General features: G+C 44.6%; 1 protein-coding gene across 1 annotated transcript in view; it reads right to left on the reverse strand.

Moving 5' to 3' along the window:
- sipa1l3 (signal-induced proliferation-associated 1 like 3) overlaps positions 1-26230 on the reverse strand; it is a 75900-nt gene that overhangs the window by 15952 nt on the left and 33718 nt on the right. Inside the window, 12 exon segments of the mRNA XM_083773987.1 lie at positions 344-442; positions 2022-2604; positions 2696-2853; positions 6167-6270; positions 6589-6763; positions 7195-7383; positions 10130-10260; positions 13015-13283; positions 13285-13342; positions 13345-13990; positions 14473-15198; positions 25065-25169. Coding sequence (XP_083630113.1) covers positions 344-442; positions 2022-2604; positions 2696-2853; positions 6167-6270; positions 6589-6763; positions 7195-7383; positions 10130-10260; positions 13015-13283; positions 13285-13342; positions 13345-13990; positions 14473-14946 — 2886 coding nt within the window. The 5' untranslated portion in view covers positions 14947-15198; positions 25065-25169.

Raw genomic sequence — 26230 nt, forward strand, 5'->3', positions numbered from 1 at the left:
TGACATGACATATGTTGCAGGGCTAGCTTCAAAGTGTGTTATTTCTGCAAGCAGCACTGTCGTGTGACAATGTATAATTTAGGCTTAACCCATTAAGATCCAAGGCCGATTCTACAAATGCCTTCTAAATCAGTAGTTCTCAAACTGTTTCGTGCCAAGAACCCCAAAATGTATATATATTTGGCCGTGGACCCCCACCTGAAAATGTAAAAAAAAAACACTAAAATCTAAAATGACACAGACGCTTTCCCGGTTTTAATGGGTTAACATGCAAGTAAAATGTTCTTTTCTATTAGTGGTAGTTTTAACGGGACATATTTGAATAATGACAAGCCAACGATACCTCAGCCACAGTGCCGTCCAGGCGAACATGGAAGCCTAGCTGTCCCAGTCCGTTTCTTCTGAGGGTCATATCTACTGTCTCACAGCCCACTGTCAATGACTGGCCAAGGAGGGAGGGGGACAACAATAATGTCAAGTTTAAGTTTAAAAAATAGAATATTGAAGCAACAACTGTGGTGTATATCAGCATTAGCGAGGCGCAACTAGCAACATAAGAGCCACATAAAGACTGCACTTAAATCTGACCTCAAGAGAAATATTCAGCACCAAGTTAGCAAGTGATCACATCTGACCCAATCTCAACCATGTACTTTAGAACCTTATAATCTACAGAACCAATGCGTTTGGCACTGATGGACAGAAACAGTTTATTTCTTTATAGCTTTCTAGTTGCTGTATATTTTATACAAAGGGCACTTAGAAATAACCGTAACCCTTATGAAGTATCTGAACACACTGGCACTCATTTATCAATTGAGCGTGAAAAGTGGGCGAACACTCCGGACAGTCGTCAAATCGACGTGACGATCAAATCTCACGTCAAGTATCAGCTCATGTATGCAAATGGTTGTGATGCAGCATAGTCAGAAGAATTTATCAGGCATCTAAACATTTGCAATAAACATTATTTAAGTTTGCAACACTGGTATCTCAGCTCGACTTGATTTATTGGCTGATTAATCGGGAATTCCTGAAGAAGATTCAGCAGGATCGAAACGTTGATTAAGCAGCAATAAAACGTTGTCCAGCAACTGGGTGAGATGTAAACATATGCAGCCTCATATTCACAATGACTTACAATCATGTAACCTATCACAAAATATTCTATTTAGCAAAGGCCTATAGACCGATTCCGTAGCGGGTCTCATGGTCGCAGCCTACGTATTTCCTGTAGGCAGAGACGACACATCTGCGGTTTCCCCACACCAAGCTTCTACTACATTGAATGTAAAATTCTTCAAACGTTACTCTTTTACCTGCTTTTTACTAACACTAACATTACAAAGATGCCCAGAACATCGGGATGAACCTGTGTAGTTTATGGCTGCTCCAACAGTAGTGGCAACATAAAAAAAAAAACAGAATGTCAAAATATCTACCGCGGTGGCTGAGACCAGAGCCATTGAGTAATGATTGAGACAAAGCAGTGAAAGGTCCTGAAAGATACATTATAACGTCAGTCTTACCCAATACCCAATCTTTCTATTTTAGGAACACATGGCTGCTGTACTTTATACCTCAAACTTTAATGCTTAGTATGAGGTATAAAGTACAGCAGCCTTGTGTTCCTAAAACAGAAAGATTGGGTATTGGGTAAGAGTGACGTTATGTATCTTTCACTGCTTTGTCTCAACCATTACTCTATGGCTCTGGTCTCAGCCACCGCGGTAGATATTTTGACATTTCTTTTTATGTTGCCACTACTGTTGGAGCAGCTATAAACTACACAGGTTCATCCCGATGTTCTGGGCATCTTTGTAATGTTAGTGTTAGTAAAAAACAGGTAAAAGAGTAACATTTGAGGCAGACTAACATCAGTCACTTTTACATTCACTGTAGTAGAAGCTTGGTGCGGGGAAACCGCAGATGTGTATTAGATCAAGAGTATGGGAAGCAAGTGCAGATACTGTAGGACATGAACGTTACAGACTGCAGCTTTATAAGGTCCAGCATCTCACCTTTAACCTCTGCACCACTTCCCTGATGTCCTGGGCACAGCCCTCTGGGACCCGCACGGCGATATGGTCTCCTCTCCCGTAGAAGATCTTCAACGCCAGCCTCTCAGGCGTCCAGCCGATGACGTCGGCGCAGAAACAGTTAAACACCACCTCCTTAGTGGAGCAGTCAATGAGGAGGACATACTCGGCAGACAAGCCCAATGCGCACGTGATCTCCGTGCCACCCCCGCTGAAGTCCTGGGCCAGCACCCTCCAGGCCACGGCGCCCGCCGCCCCCAGCTCCGCCCCCTCCCTCGCCCTGGAGCGCTCCCTTTTCTTAGACGCCAGGGAGATGAGGTTGTTGAGTTTGCCGGCCGAGTCCAGCGGCGTGCTGCTGACACAGTTCTCCGCCAGGTCCCTCAAGTACTCCTGCCGCGTGCGCGTCGCCATGGTGTGGAACTTCTCCGACTTGTGCGCCGACGTCTCCGCGTTGATGACCTTAGCCAGCAGAAAGTTCCGAAAGGCCTCTGGGTCGCGGAAGGTCACACCGCTTGGTATGGGTGGGCCAAAAGGCGGCACGTCCTTCATCCGGGTGACAGCGACACTGCAGACACAGAGAGAATGAGAGACAGTGAGGTACTGTATGTGTGTGCGTGATCTGTAGGACTGTGTGGCCAATATCCATCTCACTCTACCTGTAGTAAGTGTTTTCAGAGCAGGGGTTGTGCACACGCACGATCACAAAGACATGCTGGAAGTGAGATCGGATATTCTGTGGGGTGAAAGGCAGCGCTCCGGGCTCCTGGAAGATTATTGTCACGATGTCGTTGCCTATGTGCCTCTTCCTCAGGAGCTGAACAGGAGAGGAGAGATGAACGGGTTATGGGTGAAAACGAGGTAGAGAAAAGAGGATACAGGAGTATTCAGGGAGACACAGAATTAGGTCAAATTAACATGCATTTGTGTGTGCGTGCGTATTATGCATGTACATAACACTGTTCAGCTTTTTGTACTTGTTGATCCAGCTGTGTGTGTGTGTGTGTGTGTGTGTGTGTGTGTGTGTGTGTGTGTGTGGTACGCTTCATCTGCAGTGTTAAAAGTGTGAAAGTAGCAGTTATGCAATTCTTCGCACAGCTTGGCTGCACACATGAATGCAGTCACCCTGGGAGCATTACTGATGCCCTCGGGCCCACAGACAGGAGCTCTGCCTGGAGCTGCCATGCAGTCTGCACATAACATAAGGTCCTTGGTGTTCATCCTCCGTGGTCTGATCTCATATTTCCACTCATTCCATAGACGTTGTCCTCTCTCTCTACCTGGCATTGGTCACAGTCGCCCTCCCTCGGCCCATACCCTCTTCTGAATGTAACAAAGAGGATGGTGTTTTGTCTCAATTTCTCTCTCCTCCCCACTGAGCAGTCCTCCCTCAATCCACCGCAGTTTCCTCTAATCATAACTAATGCTGCCACCTAGCGGCGCGTCAGAGAATGTGGCTCCTTAAGCTGCTACTGTCAGCCCAGAGCCTCTGGATGGAGTTATTGTTCCATTTATCAAGTTCATCCGTCTACATCAAAACGCAGCTGCATGGCTTAAATGCATGGATGTTGGCTGCTTCCTTTGATGTGTGCCTTTAGAAAAAAGTCATTTATTTACTCTGCATTTCCAGCATGTGTTAACGTGTTTATAATTAAATGTTATGCAATTATAAACACGTAATTTTCTCTTGGCGTAACTGTTAGTATGGATCTCTTACTCAAGCTTAGTTTGTGTTTGTGAATTTAATTATCATACAGTCAATAGGAGGAACAACTGAATTATCTGCTGTAGCCCCACACTTGTCTTTAGTAATGACAGTGTTTATGGCAGGATCATGAAAGCACCAAAACGTGTATTTGTCCATGTGAACTCCTCACACATGGACGCAAACTAAATCAAACATACAGTACATGCATGCAAAATGTCACCTTGCGGACACACACACACACACACACAGAGTACACACACACACACACAGAGTACACACACACACACACAGAGTACACACACACACACACAGAGTACACACACACACACACACACACACACACACACACACACACACACACACACACACACACACACACACACACACACACACACACACACACACACACACACACACACACACACACACACACACACACACACACACACACACACACACACACACACACACACGCCTGAGGGATTATGTTGGATGGCTTTATTTAAAGAAGAGAGGGGAAAAAAATCAAAAGAGAAAGAAATGGGGACTATTGCACTCCACCCAGCCTGGCCCTTGATCCAGTTATGTGTTGTGTGTAAGAGAGACAGAGAGAAATAGAGAAAAGCACAGAGAACAAAGGCTCTATAAAAACAGCGTAGAGGGAAATAGAAATGGAAGTACACACTCTATAACAGGAGGGAGATGCTGGTCATGAGGTTCCACTTTATGGCTGCTGAGTGCTGACTATAGTTTATGTCTCTGAGGAAATGACACAGGCCATAACATAGCTGCAAGCAATCCTCTGTAACTTGGATGACACTTTCAAATTCTTTGAGTGACTTTTAATTAATGTGTTTTTTTTAGTTTGATTTTTACTCATGGATGCATTGAAATATGACATTCAGTCAAGGTTCCCCTCAAGTCCCCCAAACATAAGGGTTCAGATCTTAACACGTTTGCAATGGTGGAACGGAGTGAATACATTTATTTACTTTACTAAACAATGGTGGAACGGAGTGAATACATTTATTTACTTTACTAAACAAGGTAAGCAAATGGAACAAAGGCTGATGGTGACTAAATGCAGCCAGAAATCAATCTGTCAGTCAATGACTCATTCCCTGCCAAGGACGAGTTAAGAGAATTCCAGGGTCAGGGGTCGACATTATAAATGGCCTGGCCCCCCGGGTGTACTTTTCAGAATGTCTGGGCCACTAGATGGCGCCATACACTGGCCCACAGACCAGTGGAAAAAATGCCTTGAAAATTAAATAATAAATAAAGTCTAATTTCACATTAATCGCCCGTAGTACTGTTTTGTAATGATTTCTGTGAAATCGTCTCTGTAATTTAAAACAAAAGCGTTACGTGATCCCGAATCAAATCATTCAAGCAGCACGAAGCGCTCTACGGAACAGTGTAGGCTCGGCCGCCAGAGCCATAGAGTATAGACAGAGTTGCGACATTGAGGTGGCAGAAAACAGTCACGGACACGGTCACGTGGTTCATTTCATTCGACTGGCCCCATGAAGTGAACGGAGTTGTCGTAACTCTGTGGCTACTCTATGTCTCTGGGCTCGGCTGGTCTGCAAGCACTTCACCTCATCCATCGATTTAATTATAATGTTACCTGTGTGGCGAGACCACTGGAGTTGGCTGGGGTATGATGCAGCAAGAAAAAAGTATTTTGTGAGCTCTGCAGTTCAATGCCCACATGACATATTCCGAGTTGCCGACAAGTAAGTTAGAGAAAAGTCAACGTGTATGATAATGCAATGCTGTGGTACTACGGTGAACATTATGTCATCCTAATACGGTCTCTCTTAAACGCAGATCTGCAAGCATGCAACACGTCGTATTTGTGACACGTTTCCACATTCTGTACCACAGCAATGAATTCGTTGATTAGCTGCAGCTGTGTGTGTGTGTGTGTGTGTGTGTGTGTGAGTGTGTGTGTGTGTGTGTGTGTGTAGTGACTTTCCATCCTGAATGTCCAGCCTATTATAATAATTATTATTTCATTTTGGCTATGTGCAATAACTGCAAGCCAACAAACCAATCAGTATTTGTCTTAATTCCAAATTCATTCACCTATTGTCTTTTATTGCTATAACATTAATGATATAAACAAATTCTACATGCATTTAAAAAATAGGAAAAGAAAAACCTGACAAATCCCCCGGGCCAGTGATTATAATGGTGGGGCCAGTGATCTTGACAGCCCAAAAGGTGAAAGAAGGAAAAAAAGATACTAGTGCTGTATCTTTAAGCGGGGTCTAACAGCCTCTCAACATAAGCAAGAAGTCCATGTGTGACACTCTGTGGACTTATTTCCAACATCATGGACAACATATGTAAAGAAGAAAGAAATGTATCGTCGTTTTACGGTAAGAAAAGGACTACCCCGGAAGTAAGCTCTTACCTGCTGTGGGTTGCTGGGCATGTATGGCAGCATTGTGGACACATGGAACATGATCTCGTAGTCCTGGTAGGTGGTGTATAGGGAGTGGGTGCCTGTGGAGTCCGCTGGTGGAATGGAAAATAAGGGGGAAGGAGAAACAGAAATCAGACTTCACTAACCATATACACCCATATATATTTTGTATACAGTTTTGTATACAGCGAACGGACCAAAACAGGCACAGTGGCACACCAGGCTGAAAGTGGTTAAGACGTCATTATCAGAATTCTTCACTTAAATTAGGTCCAGCATGAAAACACACAATGGACAAAAAAAAGGTCAACTGCTCAAGAGGTCGTGCAGAATGCATTGTGCAGGAAACACTATTAGACAGTCATAGTTGGTTTCCTCTGGGCACCAGGCTTTAGATATTGGGAGCTTACTCTTGGTGTCGAGCTGAGCGGCGTACTTGGTGAAGCCCTTGAGGAGCACCTGCTCCCCCAGAATCTCCAGGAAGGCAGAGAAGGCGGGCGATGCCTCCTCGTTGTTGTACATCTCCTCCTCCGTGCTCTGGCCCGCACGACACAGCAGCACACCCACCTTGTGTTTCTCACTCAACTGCAAGGCGGAAGGAGACAGCGCTCACATTAACACCAATGCCTGTACTGTATATGCACACACATAGGCATTCACATGCACACAAAAGAGCTGACACAGTGCATCCTGACTCAGCGTAAAAGGTCAGCAGGATAGATGGTACATATTTATAGATAATCATCAATAATAAAAAAAACACCTGTGCAAATATAAACAAGCACAGTGCTAGCTCAGCACATTCCCTACCTTTATACGATTATAGGAGGTGAGATAACATTGCTAAACATTAAAGATTTTTGCAACCCACTTGTACAAACACTGCACCTTGCTTAACACTGGTGACCTCAGTCCAACTTTGTAGTAGCGCTGACTAAGGTGTGGCAGGTTACATTTGCGTGCTTATGCATTCACACAGTGCACACACTCAGACAATAGTCTTCCATTTCCCTCACCCCCTGCTCGTCCAGTTTGAGGAGTTGCTCGGTAACCTTGGGCGTGCTGAGAGCTAGTCTCAGACAGGAGACACTGAGCTCGGGGACAACCTGCTCCAGGACCTCTTTGAGTGACAGGCCTCGCACAGTGCCATGTCTCCCCGTGGACGCTACTGCGTCCTCCAGGATGGAGCCTCGTAGCGTCACCAACTACAGAATCAAGGGTTGCAGGAAAACAAAAGTCAGGACAAGACATTAAGAAATTGTAGATTATTCAAATCCAGCGTGATAACAGATAGGATTATTCTGCTGGCACAAGAGATACCTGGCTGCTAGTTGTGGTTAGGCATGTAACGATATATTGTATATCGCGATATATCGATATTATATCCCGACGATATGTATCGATTTATTTAAAAATTAAATCAAAAAAAGAAAAAAAAACGTTTCTTTTTTTTAGGGGGGGCTAGTGTGTGATAGCTCAGCTGTAATCATATTCCATCATATTCACATGATTTTGGAGAGAAATGAGACAGTAGAGGCCAGGAGAGGGGAGCTGTATATGTGTCTGTGCCCAGGTGATGGTCGTTATTGATGCTCATTAATACATCAAGGAAGGCAATTATCTTTGCAATGTAGTTAAATAAGAATTGTGAAAAAAGCTTTGGGGGGAAGATAAATCATAAAAATTAAAATAAAAGGTCATTTGTCTGGAAAATATTGTGAAAAATCGTATCGTGAACCTCATATCGTGATACGTATCGTATTGTGAGTTGAGTGTATCGTTACATGCCTAGTTGTGGTTCATGTCAAGGAAGTTTTTATTGGCAATCAGACAGACAGCACCTCTTTGATCATCATCACACACACACACACACACACACACACACACACACACACACACACACACACACACACACACACACACACACACACACACACACACACACACACACACACACACACACACACACACACACACACACACACACACACACACACACACACACACACACACACACACACACACCCCTAAATCATATTCTTTTCAGTATTCTGCAGCCACAGGTTCTACCAGGGCTAATGTAAGATGGAAGAAACAGGTCAGATTCTCTTTTCAATACAGCCAATGACACCCACACATATTACATACAGGTTCATTAAAAATGCAACAGCAAGATTGAAGTTGGCAGGGGCCACGGAGGTAGTCGACCCTTGTAGTCTGAAGTTTGCAAGCAGGGAAGTGAAACCTGAGTGACAGCTTTTAAACTACTAGGGTCTTAACTAGTCAGCTCCCGGGTGACACCGGAGAGAATGACTGCACCAGACTGGAATGCAAGAAGGGCATGTGTACATACAGTGTGCGTGTGTGTGCGTGCGTGCGTGCAGAGGGGGGAAGATAGAGAGGGTTTCTACTTTCTACTTTCTCCACCTTTGCTGAGTCAGCAATGCACAACAAACTTAAAGAGGGTGTAGAGATATGAGAGCATTTGCAGCTGGAGTAAGTGAATAGCCTACGAATCCCCCCATTCTCCCTCTGTGTGGGAACAGGAGACCTCTGTGGACTGGATGTCTATGAGTTCAGTTCTGTGTACTTAGATGGCGGAGTGGCTCCTTTGTTGCACCAGCACTAAGGTGATGAGGCCAGGCAGCCGTGTAATCCAGCTAAAGACAACAGAGAACCCACCAGATGGAGAGAGACCAGACTAGCAATCACAGATAGCAATATGGAATGAGGCAACATAGGCCAACTGTTCAGGTTTTAGTTGTTAACCACTTAAACCCTATATAATGCATTGCTCACAACGCTGTGAGGTTGTAGATCTGCTATTTTCTCAACTTTGGAACTACCTTCTTGAGCAAATTCCCAGCAAATTATTTTCAAACACCACTGAAACTCGTATTGAACTGATCATTTAAAACTTAGCAATGTGGTTAGGTAATATAAATGTTGATCAGTTGCAAACTTGCAATTATGCACTTTGAACTTCAACGGTCATGCTACATATTATTTCTTATTAGCCTACCTACCCTAAAATGATTAATTATGATGCCTTACTTCATCCAACGGCCACCACAACTGGGGCAACAAAAGATGCAACTCTTCAGCCACAGCGTAACTCTGACAGTGACTGAAGGCTGCATGTAAGGGTTGGTCTGTCCTTCCTCACAGATGGCTGAAAGTGGTGCTTAAAAGGGTGAGATGCTACCTTATTACACAGACTCCACCTGACACAAGATCACATTCAAAAACTGTTTGAAAAGCAGGGTGAACACGAGGGAGTAAAAGTAAATGTATACTCTGTTACACTTGAATTACAAATGTCTTTCATCAAGTGGCAAAAGATAAATTTGCTTTAAATGTCCTATTCCGCACTGTAAATTCCCGAGTGTCCGGGCATTCGGCTAAAGTTGCCCACCACTGTGGAGACTAGAAGTTTGAATCCCCTGAGGTGCATCCAGCTTGGCTGGGCGCTGCAACGAACAAACATAACTGGTGTTGGAGGGTTGAAGGCTGGGAGGGGAGGGTGTTCTCTGAAGGCTGGGAGGGGAGGGTGTTCTCTGTCGCTGCACTAGTGACTCCTACATGTTCAGCAGGTGACCTCCTGGGGAAACTCCTCACTCAGGTGTAAAGGAGTGTTGTCATTTTGTTGTGTGAAGCCTGGCCAGGTGGAATTTTCCACTGGTAGAGGAGAGGGGTGAAAATTGAGTGAAGAGGAGAGGGGGATGGGATGAAGGTTAGAAGGAATGTAATGCAGCTAGAGAGCGTTAAGGTGTGCCAGCTACAGCCAGGATGACCAGGGTGAGCAGAAATTAAATCCCTCCTCCCACGCCACACAGAGTGCAGTGTCGCGGATGCTTTCATCGTCTTTCATCGCCCACATTCATACAAATGCCTCTTCAGGCATTCAGACAGTAGCTTAGTGTATCTCAGTGTGTGTGTGCGTGCGTGTACCTCGCTAGTTCTAACAATGAGGCGGTACTGGTACTGGTCCTTCAGGTCTTTGGTATCGTCCAGTTTCTCCCTGCGGATGCTCACAGCCACTGGACCCAGCTTGTCATCCGTCCCAAAATAGTTAGAGTGCTCTGGGGGAGAGAGAGACAGGGGAAGATAAGAGGAAAAAAGTTAGAAAAGATTAAAGATTAACATGTCCAGACATGTTAATCTGCTGCTACAACAATATTATTATCCATATATTGTATAGAAGGACATCATATGAAAGAGGGCAAGGGATGAGAAGTGACAAAAACAAAGCGAGTGAAACTTTGAGAACAAAGAAAGACAGAAGGCAGGAACACATACAATAGAATGAGGGAAGTCCAGGACGGGTGGGGCTACAGTTCACATTAAAACTCTCAATATTGATTTAGGCATAACGGAGTGCAAAAACAAACCCAAGTAAGCATATTTTTAGACTCTCTGGGTTAAGTTAACTGAAAGTTTATAGGTGAAGGCAGGTGTAAGGTTAAAAACATTGTGCTGTAATCAATATGCACTACTAAATCAATTTGGCAAGCACATGAAGAAACCAGAGCACAATCACTCCAAAGTAAACATTTGAACCATCATCACATTCCCTCATGTTGTCAGGCTTAACTAAATCACAATGTTTAAACATTGTGTTACATAACCCGTGTTGCACATGCACAAGTAACAAGCAAAGAGCATGAGCTTTAAGCAATTCATTGAATCATTATTGAGTGTGTAGAATAGATGATAAATGCACTAGTACTCATGTTTTCATTTGATGAATGAATGCAACAAATAATAAATTATAACAGATATCATCCAACGATGATTATTGAAAATAACTGATGGGACAAATCTGTCCTAAAAGTTGTCATCCCGGTTCTCCATACATCTGGCCAGCTTGTTGGCCACATGTGGGTCAACCATGCCGTTCAGGGCCCTCCATGCAAGTGCCTCCCTCACTTAAGATCTTGCTCTGTTGAGTTGACCCATGGTTGACCCTTCGGAGCAGAGCCTTCTTCTGTTGTCAGAGGTGGATGTTCCGATTATAGGTGATAACCTCAGTTTTCTTGGCATTCAGCCGGAGGCCAACCTTGGCCCACTCTGAATCCACTCTGTTCTGGAACTGGTTGGAGAGCAGGCTGACGTTGTCTACATAGTCTGTCAGGACTAGTAGTACTGTGGGGTGTCGTCTCGACACATATTTTCATCATTGTGCCCCTGTGGACCGAGTCAAATGCCTTTTTGAAGTCAATAAAGCACCACACAGCAGTCAGGTTGTTCTTTTTAACCTCCTCGATGATTCTCCTTAGGGACAGGATCTGGGCCACGGTAGTTCTCCTCTCTTGAAAGCCATTTTGGTTCCTCAAGTGAGGGTGGATGGCATGCCGTATCCGGTTCAGTGTCATACGGTTGTTGACCTTTGCAGTGATACATGTCAGGCTGATGTTTCTGTAGGCCTCTGGTTTTGAGGTCTCCAGCTTTAGGCACCAGGGTGATGTTAATGAGAGACCACATGTCAGGCTGCTTGCTGCTTAGCAGGGCAAAGTTACAAAACTGTAGGATGTTGACGAGACAGCAGTTCTTTACCTCTGGGGGTATGCTGTCCAATGCAGTGTGATGCAACAATACGTACATCTGGGCCATGTGCACATTCATAACAAGCATCTTGGATACATGCACATCCTCAAAAGATCTCCATGACTAAGCCAAACTAATACCATGGTCACATGGGCTGTGAAGAATTTGGAACACAATTCGCAACACACTTAAGGAGAAATCTAGAAGTTTTCTTCTGGCCTGGCAAACCTCTTTGACATGCACATATAGTTTCCACAAATTTTCTTCTTCTGGCCTTGTGAAGCTCTTTGACATGCACACACATGGGCACATAACAGCATATATAGAGAGACAGGACATGACATAATAAGACAGGTCAATGACAGGACAGGACAAGACAGAACCGGGCCATCTCCAACATCAGATGGCAGCTTCCAGGGGAAGCTGGCAAATGCTAGTGAGCAGTCAGCGGACAAGCATATTTTTGGAATGATAACCTTTATCTGTATCTCTCTCTCTCCCTCCCCCTCCCTCCCTCCCCCTCCCTCTCCCTCCCCCTCTCCCCCCTCTCCCTAACTGAACTCTCACCTCCCATTGAATATGAATTACCGCATGCATCAGTCGCTTCTTGTGTGAAAAGGCTTTAATGTGCTCACACACGCGTGTGCAGACACATGTGCATACTTGCTTGGACACATGCACCCTTACAGCGTCCGTCACTATAACAATGGATGCTTGCCCAGGGGTGATGGGAATATGTGAGATGGAAGAGGTAGAATGGGCAAAACGTACAGTAATGGGTATTGGCAAGAACCACACGATACGAATCACTATACTTGGGTCACGAATCTCACAATACGATTGTATTACGAATCTTCACAATATATTGCGATGCGGTGCATATTGCCATTATGGTGATATTTTGCAATATATATTGAGATTAATCAATGGCAAGGCGAACTAGCTATAGTTTTTATGAAACAAAAACTTTGCAGATAGAAGCTGCAAAGTTTGACGTGGTTTAATACAATCGGCTGTCAATAGAAAAACACACACACACACACACACACACACACACACACACACACACACACACACACACACACACACACACACACACACACACACACACACACACACACACACACACACACACACACACACACACACACACACACACACACACACACACACACACATCACCATGGCCTCCCAGTTTGCTAGCAGTACATGTGTAATAAAGAGTCTGGGATGGCCACCCTACGAACGGGGGCCAGCTGGTCGGTTGTGTGAGGTGTGTGTGTGTCTACCTTTCCCATGGAAGTACTCTCTGTAGTACTTGGCCCCCAGGTCCACATGTTCTATGCTGTAGAGTTTCAGCCTGTCCAGCCTGGTCACCTGCTGTTCAATAGGCACCTCCAGCACGGAGATACTAGCGTTACTCCCCCTCAACCAGCCCCTCGTACCCTCGCCTCCTCCCTCGCCTCCCCGCTCTGCCGACGAGCTGAGGAAGCTGACGTTGCGCTCCCCAAGGCCCCCGGTTTCATTGAGGAAGTGGGGGCAGCACAGGAGCAGAGGGCTGGGGTCCAGGGCCCCATGAGTCCTGTCCAAAGGGTCCATCGCCAGCGAAGGTGCTGTGGAGCTGGGCTCGAGGCTCAGCGTCAGGTCCTCCACGCTGGAGTAGGTTGGGTCCACCCCGCCCGGAGCCGAGGACCTGGAGACCGATGCGGCAGATGCCCCCGTGGCAGTATTCCGTCTCTGGGCAACATAGACACGTTGAGCTGCAGCCTCATGGAGGTCAAATAAAATACTCTGAGCGTCATAATGCACAAAGCTCTTAGGGCACACCCATGGTTTGTAGGAGTCAGTCAAGTTGCGCCCTGCCCCGTCGTCACCCGTCTCCCCCCCCTTCCCCCCGTCCAGCTCTCCTCTGCTCGAGCTCCTCAGCTTCCGGAACAAAGACGATGTCCCCAGGGACGACTCAGTTCCCCCGCTTTTCTTCCTCACTCTGGTCTCGGAGCCGTCCCGCCTCCCCGTCCCTCTATCATCCGAACATGGTGTCGAGACAGGCGAGGCCCTGGTGGGGAGAGCAGCGCACTGGGGCGAGTCCGGAGCACGCAGCAGCTCCCCCAGTTGCACGGGCGCCGAGCTGCGCTGGTCGGGTCTCTCCTGGTGGAACTGGCTCAGCATGTCAAAGAAGCTCTGCTCAGGGATGCCCTGGATGTCGATGGAGGAGGTGCTGCCATATTCTCTGAACAGAATTCCCACACATCCCCGGCCCTCCACCTTGGGGAGCAATGAACAGAAGAGAGGATTTTGAGAACTGTTGGGTAGAAACATTGATAGCTCAGTGGAAATTAAATTCCACTGAGCTGTTTGTTCAAATGTATCTTGTTACAGGAGCCACTCTTTGGTCTACCTTCACAGCTACTTATGACATTACCTATACATGATTAACTTGATGTATATATCAATATATCATATATATATATTGTTTAAATACATGTCTATTCATATATTGTAGTAAATAAATATTTTTAATTTAAATAAATAAATGTTGGCCAAACATCATTAATCACTAAGAAATCAATATCTCCTCCAGGACGATCTACCATTTTAAAATGCATAATGCATATCTTGCATGTAGAATTGCCTATATCAAGCATGTTTCAAGTAACAAACTATCGTACTGTATGCTTTGGAAAATAGTCAACAGTAATACAGTATACCACGATAGTCAATAAAACATCAGAGCATAGACACTTCACCTCATTCTCATCCTGCTCGCTGAGTGTTATCTCACTGCTGGAGCGTTGGCGCAGTGGGGGGAACGCACGCATGTTCAGCGGCGAGCCCCTCTCGCCTCGGAACTCCACATCTTTGGAGCGCCGCCGTGGCAACCTGGCCACCCCTCCCCGCACCAGCCCGACGTCAGACGAGACGGGGGACAATGTGAAGGACGCGGAGAATCCGTCATCTTCCTGTTGATTGGCTCCCTGCCCGTTCTCCAGCAGCGACTCTTTGGAGTGCTCGCGGCGCGGCGGCCATTCTGCGATGCGCGCCCGCACCCCCATTTTGGGCTGAGAGACGCGCGATTGAGTAGCCAGGTCCATGGGTGTGGGGGGGGCCGGGTGGCCGTTGGGGGTGTGATGGAACGGGGTATGCTGCAACCCTCCTCCTCCCCCCGCATCCAGGAGGTCGGAGGAGGTGCAAGTGACCCCTCGGTCTCTGTAGCTGTTCATGGTGCCCCGGGAGAGCTCAGGGCAAGGCAGAAGACAGGGAGGCAGGGGGTTGGCATCCCGCTTCAGGAGGGGTGCTGGGGGAGGGGGAGGGGAAAAGCCCCAGACACGCTCTGCTGAAGTGGTCTCCCACTCCCAAACACATCGCTTTGAGTGGGAAGGGTGGGAAAGGTCTCTGCTGGTCCAGCAGGGCCCGGTTGGTGGAAACGAGATGCCCTCCTCCTCTCCTCGTACCGTCTTCAGTCTAAAACGAACCTGTTGTGGAGACAAGAGATAGACAGTAACATAAGAACAGATGAAAGTATACGCTTTTGCGTTACTCCATAAAATCGCCTGAGATGCATTGTCACATAATTTGCCACTTAACAAATCTTTGAAATCCTAATAAGGAGGACTTACACAAGATCTTTCTTTAAGCTCTTTAATACCAGGTTGTTGAACAAGTGAAGGAATAAGACAAAATGAGCCTTTCCAAAACAGTCTAGTGCAGTGGTTCTCTTGACCTTGTACCAGAGAACTTATACTGTCTTGAAACAAAACTTCTAATAAAATATTCAATCAATCAAACCACCAGAGGGGGATCAAGTACAGGTACCACAGGTTCTAGGCAAATAATAACATTCCCATGTTGTTATGACAGTAACGAAAAGTGTGCCTGCGGCCGTAAGGCTGTGTTGTCTTGTGTGCTGCTGCTGCTGCGGACACCGGTTTGTATTGTGCGTAGTGCGTTTCCGGCGCACCTTTTCAGCTCACAGTAAAGTTGCATACCTGCATCTCCTTAGTTGTGCGCATTATTCTCCAACGCAACAATGCTGAAAGCAGCAGCAGGACGCAAGTAACTAGTAACTTCCAAAGTGACCAGACCAGTAACTGTAATGTGACTACCAATTTGGAGGAGTAGTGTCGTTATATTACTCGTTACCGACCAAAGTAGTGTAATTACAGTAACGAGTTACTTCGTTACTAGTTACACCCAACTCTGGTCACACCCCCATGTTGAGAAGTTTGAGAACCCCTGTGGTAGAGTGCCTGTGGTGGTGGTGAGATATATATATATATATGTGTGTCAACAGTATCTCTGCTATGGACCTGGTGTCAGGCTGGTGCTTGTATGAGTGTGTGACTGTCAGGCGGGTAGTAGGTGGGAGGTAACCTACAGTGTAGTACTGTATGTATTTTGGCATGTGTGTGCGCACGACCGCGCATATGCCTACAGTATGTTTTTAAGTGAGGGAGAGAGGTGAGTATACTAGTGCTGATAGGCTTGACTTATGTCATGTGACTGACTTACAGGTATGTATGCATCTCAGTCAGTAGGTCAGCCAAGTGGGTGGAGAGAATATCACGTGTCTGCTTTTACAGGTATGTGACTGGGTGACTATATACGCGTACGTGTGTGTGTGTGAGAGAGAGAATGATAATTCTTTTTCACAATTACACATCCAACGAATATTACTTTGCGAGGTTGGTGCAATGTGGTTAACAATACAAGAGGGCGTCATTGTCTATTCATATGAATGGAATCAAACGGTTTCCTCATAAATCAAACAAAGTACGGCATGCTAGTCTAGAAAATGGTTGGCAATAATTTCACGTATACTACCTGTATGAGTCGTACCCATAGTCAAATAGGCTTGCCTAATTAAGCTTATATTTAATATACCAGATCACATAAGAAAAGAACAAAAAGGGAACAAGAAAATAATTTCAATGAAGCCTCTTCTTTAGTGAAACATGTGTCAAGACATGTGTCTAGTTGCTTGATGTGCTTTCAGATGAGAGCCTGAAATGGTACTTGGGAACAGAAGAAGGGATGCAATGCACAAAGCGTCAGAATGCTAGGGGGAAGGAGAAGAATCCAGAAATAGGAGTGATACGTCGAGTGAGGAAGAGAACGGCAAATTGCTCAGCCAACCACAATGGCTTGCCTTAACATGACAGTCGCAAAGAATCACTCTTCAAAAACCACTGGCCTTTCCTTATAAAGACTCGCTGGTCTACTTAACCGTCTCTCTCCTTTATTCAGACTCCACCGCTCTTCTCTCCAATTCTCTCGTTTTTTTTCCCTACCATTTCCTTCTCCTGTACTTACTGTACATGTCTGTCTTCATAATCTACCTCTGTGCTTTATCAGTTCTCTTAGTTCCTCCTAGTCTCTATTACTGGACTAAAGCTTTAGCTCGCTTCAAACTGTCATTCGGCTATCAGCACCAACTTTATTAAGGCAAGTCATCTAGCAAAATCCTGAGTGTTCATTTAACATGAGTATGAAAATGCAATCATTTTCACTCAGAATTGGGCTGTGTAATAAAAAATAAAAAATATGCGTAACTTTGCATTATGCCCCCTAATACTAAACCGCTTTGAACAAAGCTCTCTTTAAGTCTCCAAGTTTCAGAATCCATTTAGCTTATCCTAGAAATCCATCCTCTCGTCTGTGAGCTATCAATTCCATTCTCGTCCCATCATTGTCCCCATTTGCAGGGATTATTATTCAGCCAATCAATTCCATTTCGTGCTCAGTCCCTGCCAAACAGAGGAACTGGGTTGCAATTTACAATTTAGGCATTTAGCAGACGCTCTTAATCCAGAGCGACTTACATTAAGCAAGAACAAAAAAGCATGGGAATGCGTTTTGGAACCAAATGCAATGAAAAGACATTCCGGTTGGAGAAGCCAGTGTTACACATAAAAAAGAATTGCTATGGACTTTTCAAATGTGTGTGTGCACAATGTGTTTTATTTTCGTTTTCGTTTTGTCATTACTATTTATTTATTTTTGTTGTTTATTTATTGTTGTCAAAACATTTCGTGATAAGATTTAGTTTGTTTGTACCTGTAAAGAAAATCAATAAAAATATGTTTAAAAAAAAAAAAATGTGTGTGTGCACTGCACAAGCGTGCTTTTCAATACACAAGTCCTCTATGAATTTGTCTTTGGCCCAACAACTCCCTAGGACCAATTTGTTCAGTCACACACAATCAACAAAACTCTTTCATTCACACAGTGAACACATCCCACATGCATGCATGGACAAAATTGGACACACACACACACACACACACACGCACACGCACACGCACACGCACACGCACAAAGTCGCAGTCCCCTGAGTGCCAGTCATCCAGCCGCACAAATCTATCATGTCTTTGTTTTGGAAAAATGCAGGCGCTTCCCAGGCCTCCTTCGAAAGCGTCCTGCTCTGATCGCTTTCTGACAAGTCTTTCCTCATCCGGAAGGCTGGCCTATGATACGCTATCAGACCCAATCCCAAATTACCCAGCCCCAGCTGCAAGGGCTGCAGAATGGGCTCATTATATGTCCGTGGCGCCTGGTGAGAGAGTGGGAGAGAGAGAGGTGTGTACCACTGATTCCTGTCATGTCTCTGGGTGTCTACAGCACTCAGCTATCCAGCCAAGTCCAAGGCCAAACTCAGCCAACACAGGAAGATAAAGGGTATAGAACAGGGCTGCAATTATATTATGCAGAAGACATTAAAGGAAGGGGCTGCTGCACGCCAGCTGTAGCCCACCATACTAAACCCATTAGGCCTTTACTGCACTCAGGGTGGGGTGTGAGGTAGAAGTCGTTGTGGGTGGGGGGAGGGGGGGTAGTGGTGGTGGTGTTGGGCCGAGTAAAACATGGCTTTCAGTCATCACGTTTTGGTCAGATATCAACAAAGAATGAAGCTGAACTATCAGGTGAAAATATGACACTACACACTAGCAGTGAGTAAGAAGAGAACTTTCAAACTCCGCTGGCATACATTCAGCTTGGGCCAAACTTCAGACGATGTTACCAAGGCATTTAATGTCTTTTAATTACTCACATATAGTAATTAGTCAGGTCTCTGATGTACCTCCCTGCCCTCCCCTTCACTCCCACTCTCCCTCTGCTTTCTGTGCTTCCCTCCCTCTCTCTCTCCATTCATCTTAATTCTCTCTCTCTCTTACTCACCCAGTATGCCTCACTCCCTCTCCCCACCCTCTCTGCATAATGCAATCTTGGCCTATGCACCGCAAACACACACCGAGGCTGGTAATTATACTGGTTAGATGATGGTAATGACAGAGTTAGCAGAGTACAGCTACCAGAGGCATGAGTGTACACGGTATGTAATTGGTGAGCACTGCTTGCTTGTGTGTTATAACAATACAGGCAGATCTGAGATCGGCTGTGAGGTGAGACTTGAAGGGCGGTCAGGAAAATGAGAGATTAGATACAAGGACAAACCAGGCTGAGGAAACTGTGTGAAGTTGTATGCAAGTCATCATCACGCCAAACAGGTACTGTATGTGGATATGTATGACAGGAGGCAAGAAATGAGTGAAAGTGCTATGATGATATGTTTCAGAATAATATACTACAGATCACTATCAGTCCAAAATAACACCTTTAGACTGACAAAAACTAATACAAAGATGATCTGTGAAAGGAGGACGTTAGACAGCAGTAATAAAACATGAGCTGCCCAATAATAGCTATGGATGTAAATCAAGTAGATGATGCCATGGTGAAAGATAGATTAGTAGCTGGGTTGGAGAACAGATGGCATTGCAAATGACTGGCAGACGGTAGACAGTGACATGAGCGGAATGAGTGATAATACAATCCAGTACCATGCAGTAGAACATAGGCTAGCCAACTAGGAACATTAACTCCACACTACAGTGGCTGGAGGACTGACAAGTCCACCGACACCAGCCAGAGGGATTAGAATCAATTAAAAGTTGAGTTACTGGTCAACTCTCCAAAATGGCTGGTAGACATAGACAAACTGATTCACCACGGAAATGACCTTCCAACAATTCATCGTCTATAATGCCTAGGTAGCTAAACATTATGAATCAACAGTGAATTAAATTCTGTCCATTTCAAATATTCAGAGGTTACTGAATAATTAAATGCTTCAAATGGCGTATTTGCCAGTAGCCAGTGGAAATCAATGAAGTGAAGTCTACCAAAATTAACATAAAAACTAAACCGTCTTGAAAGTGGAGCATTTTGTTTTTTATGTAGTGGTGAACCAGTCAAAAGTCATCATGAATTTGCTTTTTGTAATAGAGTTCAAAGAAACACCTATATTAAGTAAATCAGTTCAATTTTAAAAGGTTACTGAAAAAGTAACGCTAGTAACATCGCAGTTCAGTACAACAGAAGTTAACACAGGACTTCCCCACTTTTTGTATTATAGAAAAGGTTTAAAATTATATATATATATATATATTATGGATATATATATATATATATATATATATACCTAAAACAGAGGGACAATGGGAAAGAAGGTTAAAATACAGGAACATCCTGGGAAAAAACATAAGGGTATGCTGTGGCAGAACATTGTCAAAATACCACACATCAGAGCAGTGGGGTAGAGGAAATATATATACGGTACTTCTGTAAACGGGGAGTAAAGCTGAGTGTTACCCAAGGGTAGAGGCCTTGCCTGAACTTGGACACACAAAGAGCAACAGGGCTGCCTGAGACAAATACTTTGGCGCTCCGAAGCTTAATTCGTTGGATTAGGATTTGTTTTCTAAACTCCTAATGGTTAGTTCTGCCTATGTATGTATGTATGTATGTATGTATGTATGTATTTGGTTAAAATAGGTAGGGTTTAAAAAAAGGCAAGAGTTTGCTCTGGTGCACTGGCCTAAAAGTGGGTCCTTAAAAACTGCTAAAACTTCTGAAATGTATGTATGTAGGTATGTATGTGTGTATGTATTTTAAAAGGGGAGGCTTTTTTGTAAAAATCCCTGCCCGCAATACCTTCATATATTTAAAATGAGTCCAAAATAGGGTTACCAGTGAAGGGCAAACTGCCTATTCACTGGGGACTATGCAAGGCAGAGGCGTCCACCCCCCTGAGTCCAAGTTTAAGCTAGACCGCATACCTAAACCATACTCTAAAACCCAATGGTAAAATGGATATAATGTATGTATGTATGTATGTATGTATGTATGTATGTATGTATGTATGTATGTATGTATGTATGTATGTATGTATGTATGCATGTGTGTATGTTTAATTGTATTTACTATTTAGGCCATGCCTCATATTAGTTATTCATTGGGATCATATCTGCTTTTTATTCTCATAGCCACATGCATTCATGTGATGTGGCAGAAATAGTGACACTAAATAAGTCGCAGAGATAGGGGTCGGCATGTCAATGTCAGGTAGGAAATAGAACAGCTTTCTGTGGTTGTGCGACTTTACAAGATTCTAATTATTGACAAGCTTTTAAGAAACAAGTCGGTCACTAGAAGTCCACAGTTATGGGATACAGCCTACAGGGAAAATGTAGGCCTGTGTTTGTTCCAATTCAATCTATTACATTTGAAAAGGTATAAGCTCATGCCTTATGTGCACAAAATAATAGATGTGGGTATGCCCTCCCAACTGTACTTTGTAATGAAATGTATTGTCAATTGACAATACAACTTAGTGTAAAACAAAGTGTGTAAAACCAACAAAATGGGGTACTGCACTAGTGAGACCAGACCACCTGAGGGGTGACATTGTGTGTCTTCAGGCCACAGCTTTATTCAAGCTCCAATGTTGTCTCTCTTTTATCCTCCTTATTGTCTCCACCAGGCCGAAGGCATGGGGGGAGAGTATGTTTTGCACTCCGTCCGTCCGTCCGTGTGTGTGTCCGTCCGTCCGTCCGTGTGTCTGTGAGCAGCTAATCTCGGCCACCGTTAACCCGGTCGATGCCAAATTTTGCACACACACTCCCTGGATGCCAACGATGAACCTCTGCCCCAAAATTTCCAGAACGGCCTGTTATAGCGCCACCAGGAGGCCGCTTTGTGCAAAACAAGTTTTTGCACAGTACACCTACAGATTTTGTCCAAACATCGCGCAAATTGGTACACAGTCTCTCTAGAGCCATTCAACGAAACGGGTCTTTCAGATTTCTCAGACTCCATCCTGATTGGTTAAGATTGGCTTCCAAAGTTCACAGGAGTGCTCAGTTTCAAACAAAATGCTGCAAATCATGAACACATCGCGTGATTTCCGTGAAATTGTGCACGCACATTCCCACTAGGCCGAGGAAGAAATGCCACATGAACAATTTCAACTCAGCCTCAAGGTGGCGCTATAACTGGCCGAAAAGTGTTTTTACCTCTAATTTACTTTTGTTGCCCTTTTATCCAACCACCAGATGAAGGCAAGCTGCAATGTCCTACATTCCTATCCTGGTGGAGACCTGTGCCCAGAAGGGCACTTTTTCTAGTTTCTGTATTTTCTCTTCTCCTCTGTCTCTCCTGACCTCGGCTGTCACCGTCTCCACTGTGGATAACTCGGCATTGTTCAGCTGGGTCTCTTTAATGTCACACAGGCCACTGCTGCCTAACAGACAAACACATACTGTATAGATACAGTACACGGTCTAGGAGGGCATTAGTTATTAATTATTATTAATAATTAATAATTGTGATTAACGATTTCATTGTGTTTCTTAGCATTGAACATTGGAACATATGAATAAAGAATACATTTCTGTTTGCCTGGTAATAAAATTAACATCATTGTTATACTTAAAAAAACGTAACGAAGTGACACGTTGTAAGCTTGTAGATCTGCTGTTTCAGCTTTTTTTTGTATGTACCGGTATATGAACATTTAAATGTGATTACGTAATACTTTTGACAGGCCTAAATGTCAGCGTATGTGGAGAAAAGAAAGAAACATGCAGATCCAAGATGTGCACGCCTACGCACAAGCTATCATGTCTACATGATTTGCATACAGTAGGCTGGTCACGAATCTTCAGCCCTCACCATGGTTCATCCAACACCATGGGGATGCCAGGCAGTTGGAGATGGACAGAGAGATGACCAGTGGTGGGGACACAAAGACAAGACACCAAGGTGGAAAATAGATTTGAACAAGAAAAAGTGCCCCTCGGGGCACAGGTCTCCACCAGGTCAGGTCAGGTTGTGGCCTTCTGGTGGCGTTATTCGTTATAATAGGCCAATGTGAAAAGGGTGCCATTTGTTCTTACACCTTTGATGGCAATTGGATGATGTTTTGTTCCAAAAAATTGTTTTGCAAAAATCCACCTGTTGGTGACGCTATAACAGGCCAATGTGAAAAGGGTGGGATATATTCCTCAGCCTAGTAGGAAAGTGCGTGAAAGATTTCACGTAAATTGCACGCTGCATTCATGATTTGAGGCTTTTTGTACAAAACGGGCAATCCTGGAAACTTTGAAAGCCAATGTTAGCCAATTAGGATGGAATATGAAATATCGGACAAATCTGTCTTGAGCACATGACTATAGAGATAATGTGTAACTATTTGCGGGATTTTTGGACAAAATATGGAGGAGTAATATAAAAATTTTTTTTTTACAAAAGTCTGACTCCTGGTGGCACTATAATAGGCCGTTCTGGAAAATCTGGGGCAGAGGTTCATCGTTGGCATCTAGGGAGTGTGTGTGCAAAGTTTGGCATCGACGGGGGTAACGGTGCCGGAGATTAGCTGGAAAAAGACAGACGGACACACGGACAGACACACGATCGGACGGAGTGCAAAACATACTCTATCCCCATGCCATCGGCCTGGTGGAGACAATGAAGGTTGCTGTGAGTGTGTGTGACTGTGTGTGTGTGTGTGTGGTGAGGCAGATTATTGTAGAACCAGATATAGTCTATTAAATCTAAGCTATATAAAGCACTTAACAAGTACGTGCAAATGAACGACAAGAATCACATTCTCTTTTGTGTTGGTGTATCTATAACCCTCTACATAGTACATACTTGACGCAATCTGTTCAACATTTTATCATCCTGTGATGACATTTAAAGGCAATTTCTGCAGTGTCTTGTGACTCTGTCATGCTCTATAAAGCACCACTCTAAACCCTAATCAGAGACTACAAAAATAAAAGTATAAATCATTTCACCTCACAGCGATGCACTCACTTCAATTTACCACTAATTTAATCCACAGTAGAGGATCATAACATGAAGTAATGTAGTAAGTAGTGTGTGTGTGTGTGTGTGTGTGTGTGTGTGTGTGTGTGTGTGTGTGTGTGTGTGTGTGTGTGTGCGCAAACAGAATGTTTTCCTAGAAAGCGAGAAGCTATCGCTCACAGCAGCTCAGCTCTGCGTGCGTGTCAGAAATCAAGAAATTCAAGAAGAATCAAGAATCAAGCTCACTTAAATCATGTCCAACTAAAGGTTTTCTCAAAGTTCACATCTTTGACTTTGACTGAATACCGAAACTGGGTAGTAAAAACGGGGACGCGTATCGTACAGACCCCTCAGGAGTTAAACTGGGTAGTAAAAACGGGGACGCGTATCGTACAGACCCCTCAGGAGTTAAACTGGGTAGTAAAAACGGGGACGCGTATCGTACAGACCCCTCAGGAGTTAAACTGGGTAGTAAAAACGGGGACGCGTATCGTACAGACCCCTCAGGAGGTGAGTGGGTGCTGCTGGCAGAACTGGTTGGGCTTGCTTTCTGAAACCACCAGATGAATCACCAGGTTTATGATCTACACACACACGCAACCTGCATCACATACAGTGTGACTAATGGTTTTATGCGCAAAACCAAATACACCGTGGGGGGGCGGGGGGCAGCCTGTTTGTAGACCATTATGCTCATTGTGAGTTGTGAGGAACAAAGTTTGAATCCAGCCAACTTTACTGTCTCTCTACACTCAAATACACCACCCCCCCCCCCCCCCTCCCAAAAAAACCCCAATGAACTCTGAGCTACGCTCAATAGCCTGAAGCTTGATTCACGCTTGAGCAACAAAGTGCCACTTGTCATGTCACTTGACAAGAATAATATAATGCATTTTCAAATGAAGATTAAGTAATACTCTTTCAAAAATGTTGAAAAAAGTCAATGTCAATGCCACGCTGACAGAATCAACACATTACGAATCCCGATCAACAGATCTGACAAGTCACAGTGTGTACGACCATTGCATCAGACCTAAAACTCCTACAGTAAGAATAATTGGTGTTTCATTGTTCTTGAGTGAGCTCATAATCAGCCGTCTTCACGGACAGGCAATAAAATGCAATATGTACTTGTACAATGCACACAACCAATCTCTGCGCACACGCACACACACAGAATGTTATAATGTACCTCCTCCAGGCTTCAGCTGTGCAGGTGAAGCAGTCGTGATCAGAATGTGGTTGTTGACAGAGCAGGAATCCCGGTGCAGGGTATGACGTGTTGTTGTTTTCCAGTCTAATGGAGGAAAAAGAAGAGATGATCAGATCAACCATAGCAGCTCACCTCCTTTCATTTTAAACACAACTTATTTTGGCATTCCTTAAAATTCTACAACTAGTATTGCTTTTTTAAGCAAGCTGTGTTTGGTTGTAAACGCATAGGTGTGTGTGTGCATAAGAGGGGTGCGTTTGTGTATGTTGACAACTGACATGCAGAACAGCTGCAATGAGTTACAGGCCTATCATGTCAGCCATAATACAGTAGGCTAGACTATTGTTTGCAAGCAGTCTGAACAAAGATCCCCAAAGGCGCTCCATCTCCTGGGTGGGTGTGCGTACCACTGTGCATGCAATCGCATGCTTGAATGCACACTGGCTCATGCTGTGTACGAGCGCTTGAACAAGAAACGGGACACAAGAAATGTGTCTGCACACGACATAATGGTGTGCGCCTGTGCGGTGTGACACGCCACATACGTGTGCAGGCATAGTGGCGGGTGGGCATGCAACATTTTGCTTCTGCAAAGAAATTCCAAATTTTTAGACAAAACATCCACCCAGAAACCACATCCAAAAGGATGTTCAGATGCAAATACTTCTTCCTTACTTTGTTTTTTACATTTTGACATCCTTTTGAGGTCTCAGTCTCTTCTCCTTTCTTTATGACTCACATGCTCTGCCAGCTACATGACAAAAAAAGAAAAACTATCCCTCCAACTCTTTGGCTGTATCGCAAGAGTCAGTGTGAGGAGACTAGAGTGATGAGGTCACTGATGGACATGTGCTCTGATTCGTCTGAAAAAGCCAAAGAAGATGGGGGAGGCGGAGTGACTGTGCTGTGAGCAGAGGGGTAACCCCAGAGGGCAGAGGGCCGTATGTTTGTATGGGGGATGGAAGGTAACAGGCACTGGACAGACAACTGTCCTGAGGGAAGACCCATTACAGTCTGGCAAATACAGCGCCAATCAATACCAATCAATCCAGGTCCACTTACTCCCTGACTCCAGGCATAAAAACACTGTCTTTAGCAGAGGGTGAAAGTGGGGGTGGATTGGGGTCAGCAAAGTGTTTGTGTGC

Source organism: Protomyctophum parallelum (assembly GCF_964188405.1).
Source record: "Protomyctophum parallelum genome assembly, chromosome: 9".
Taxonomy (NCBI): Eukaryota; Metazoa; Chordata; class Actinopteri; order Myctophiformes; family Myctophidae; genus Protomyctophum; species Protomyctophum parallelum.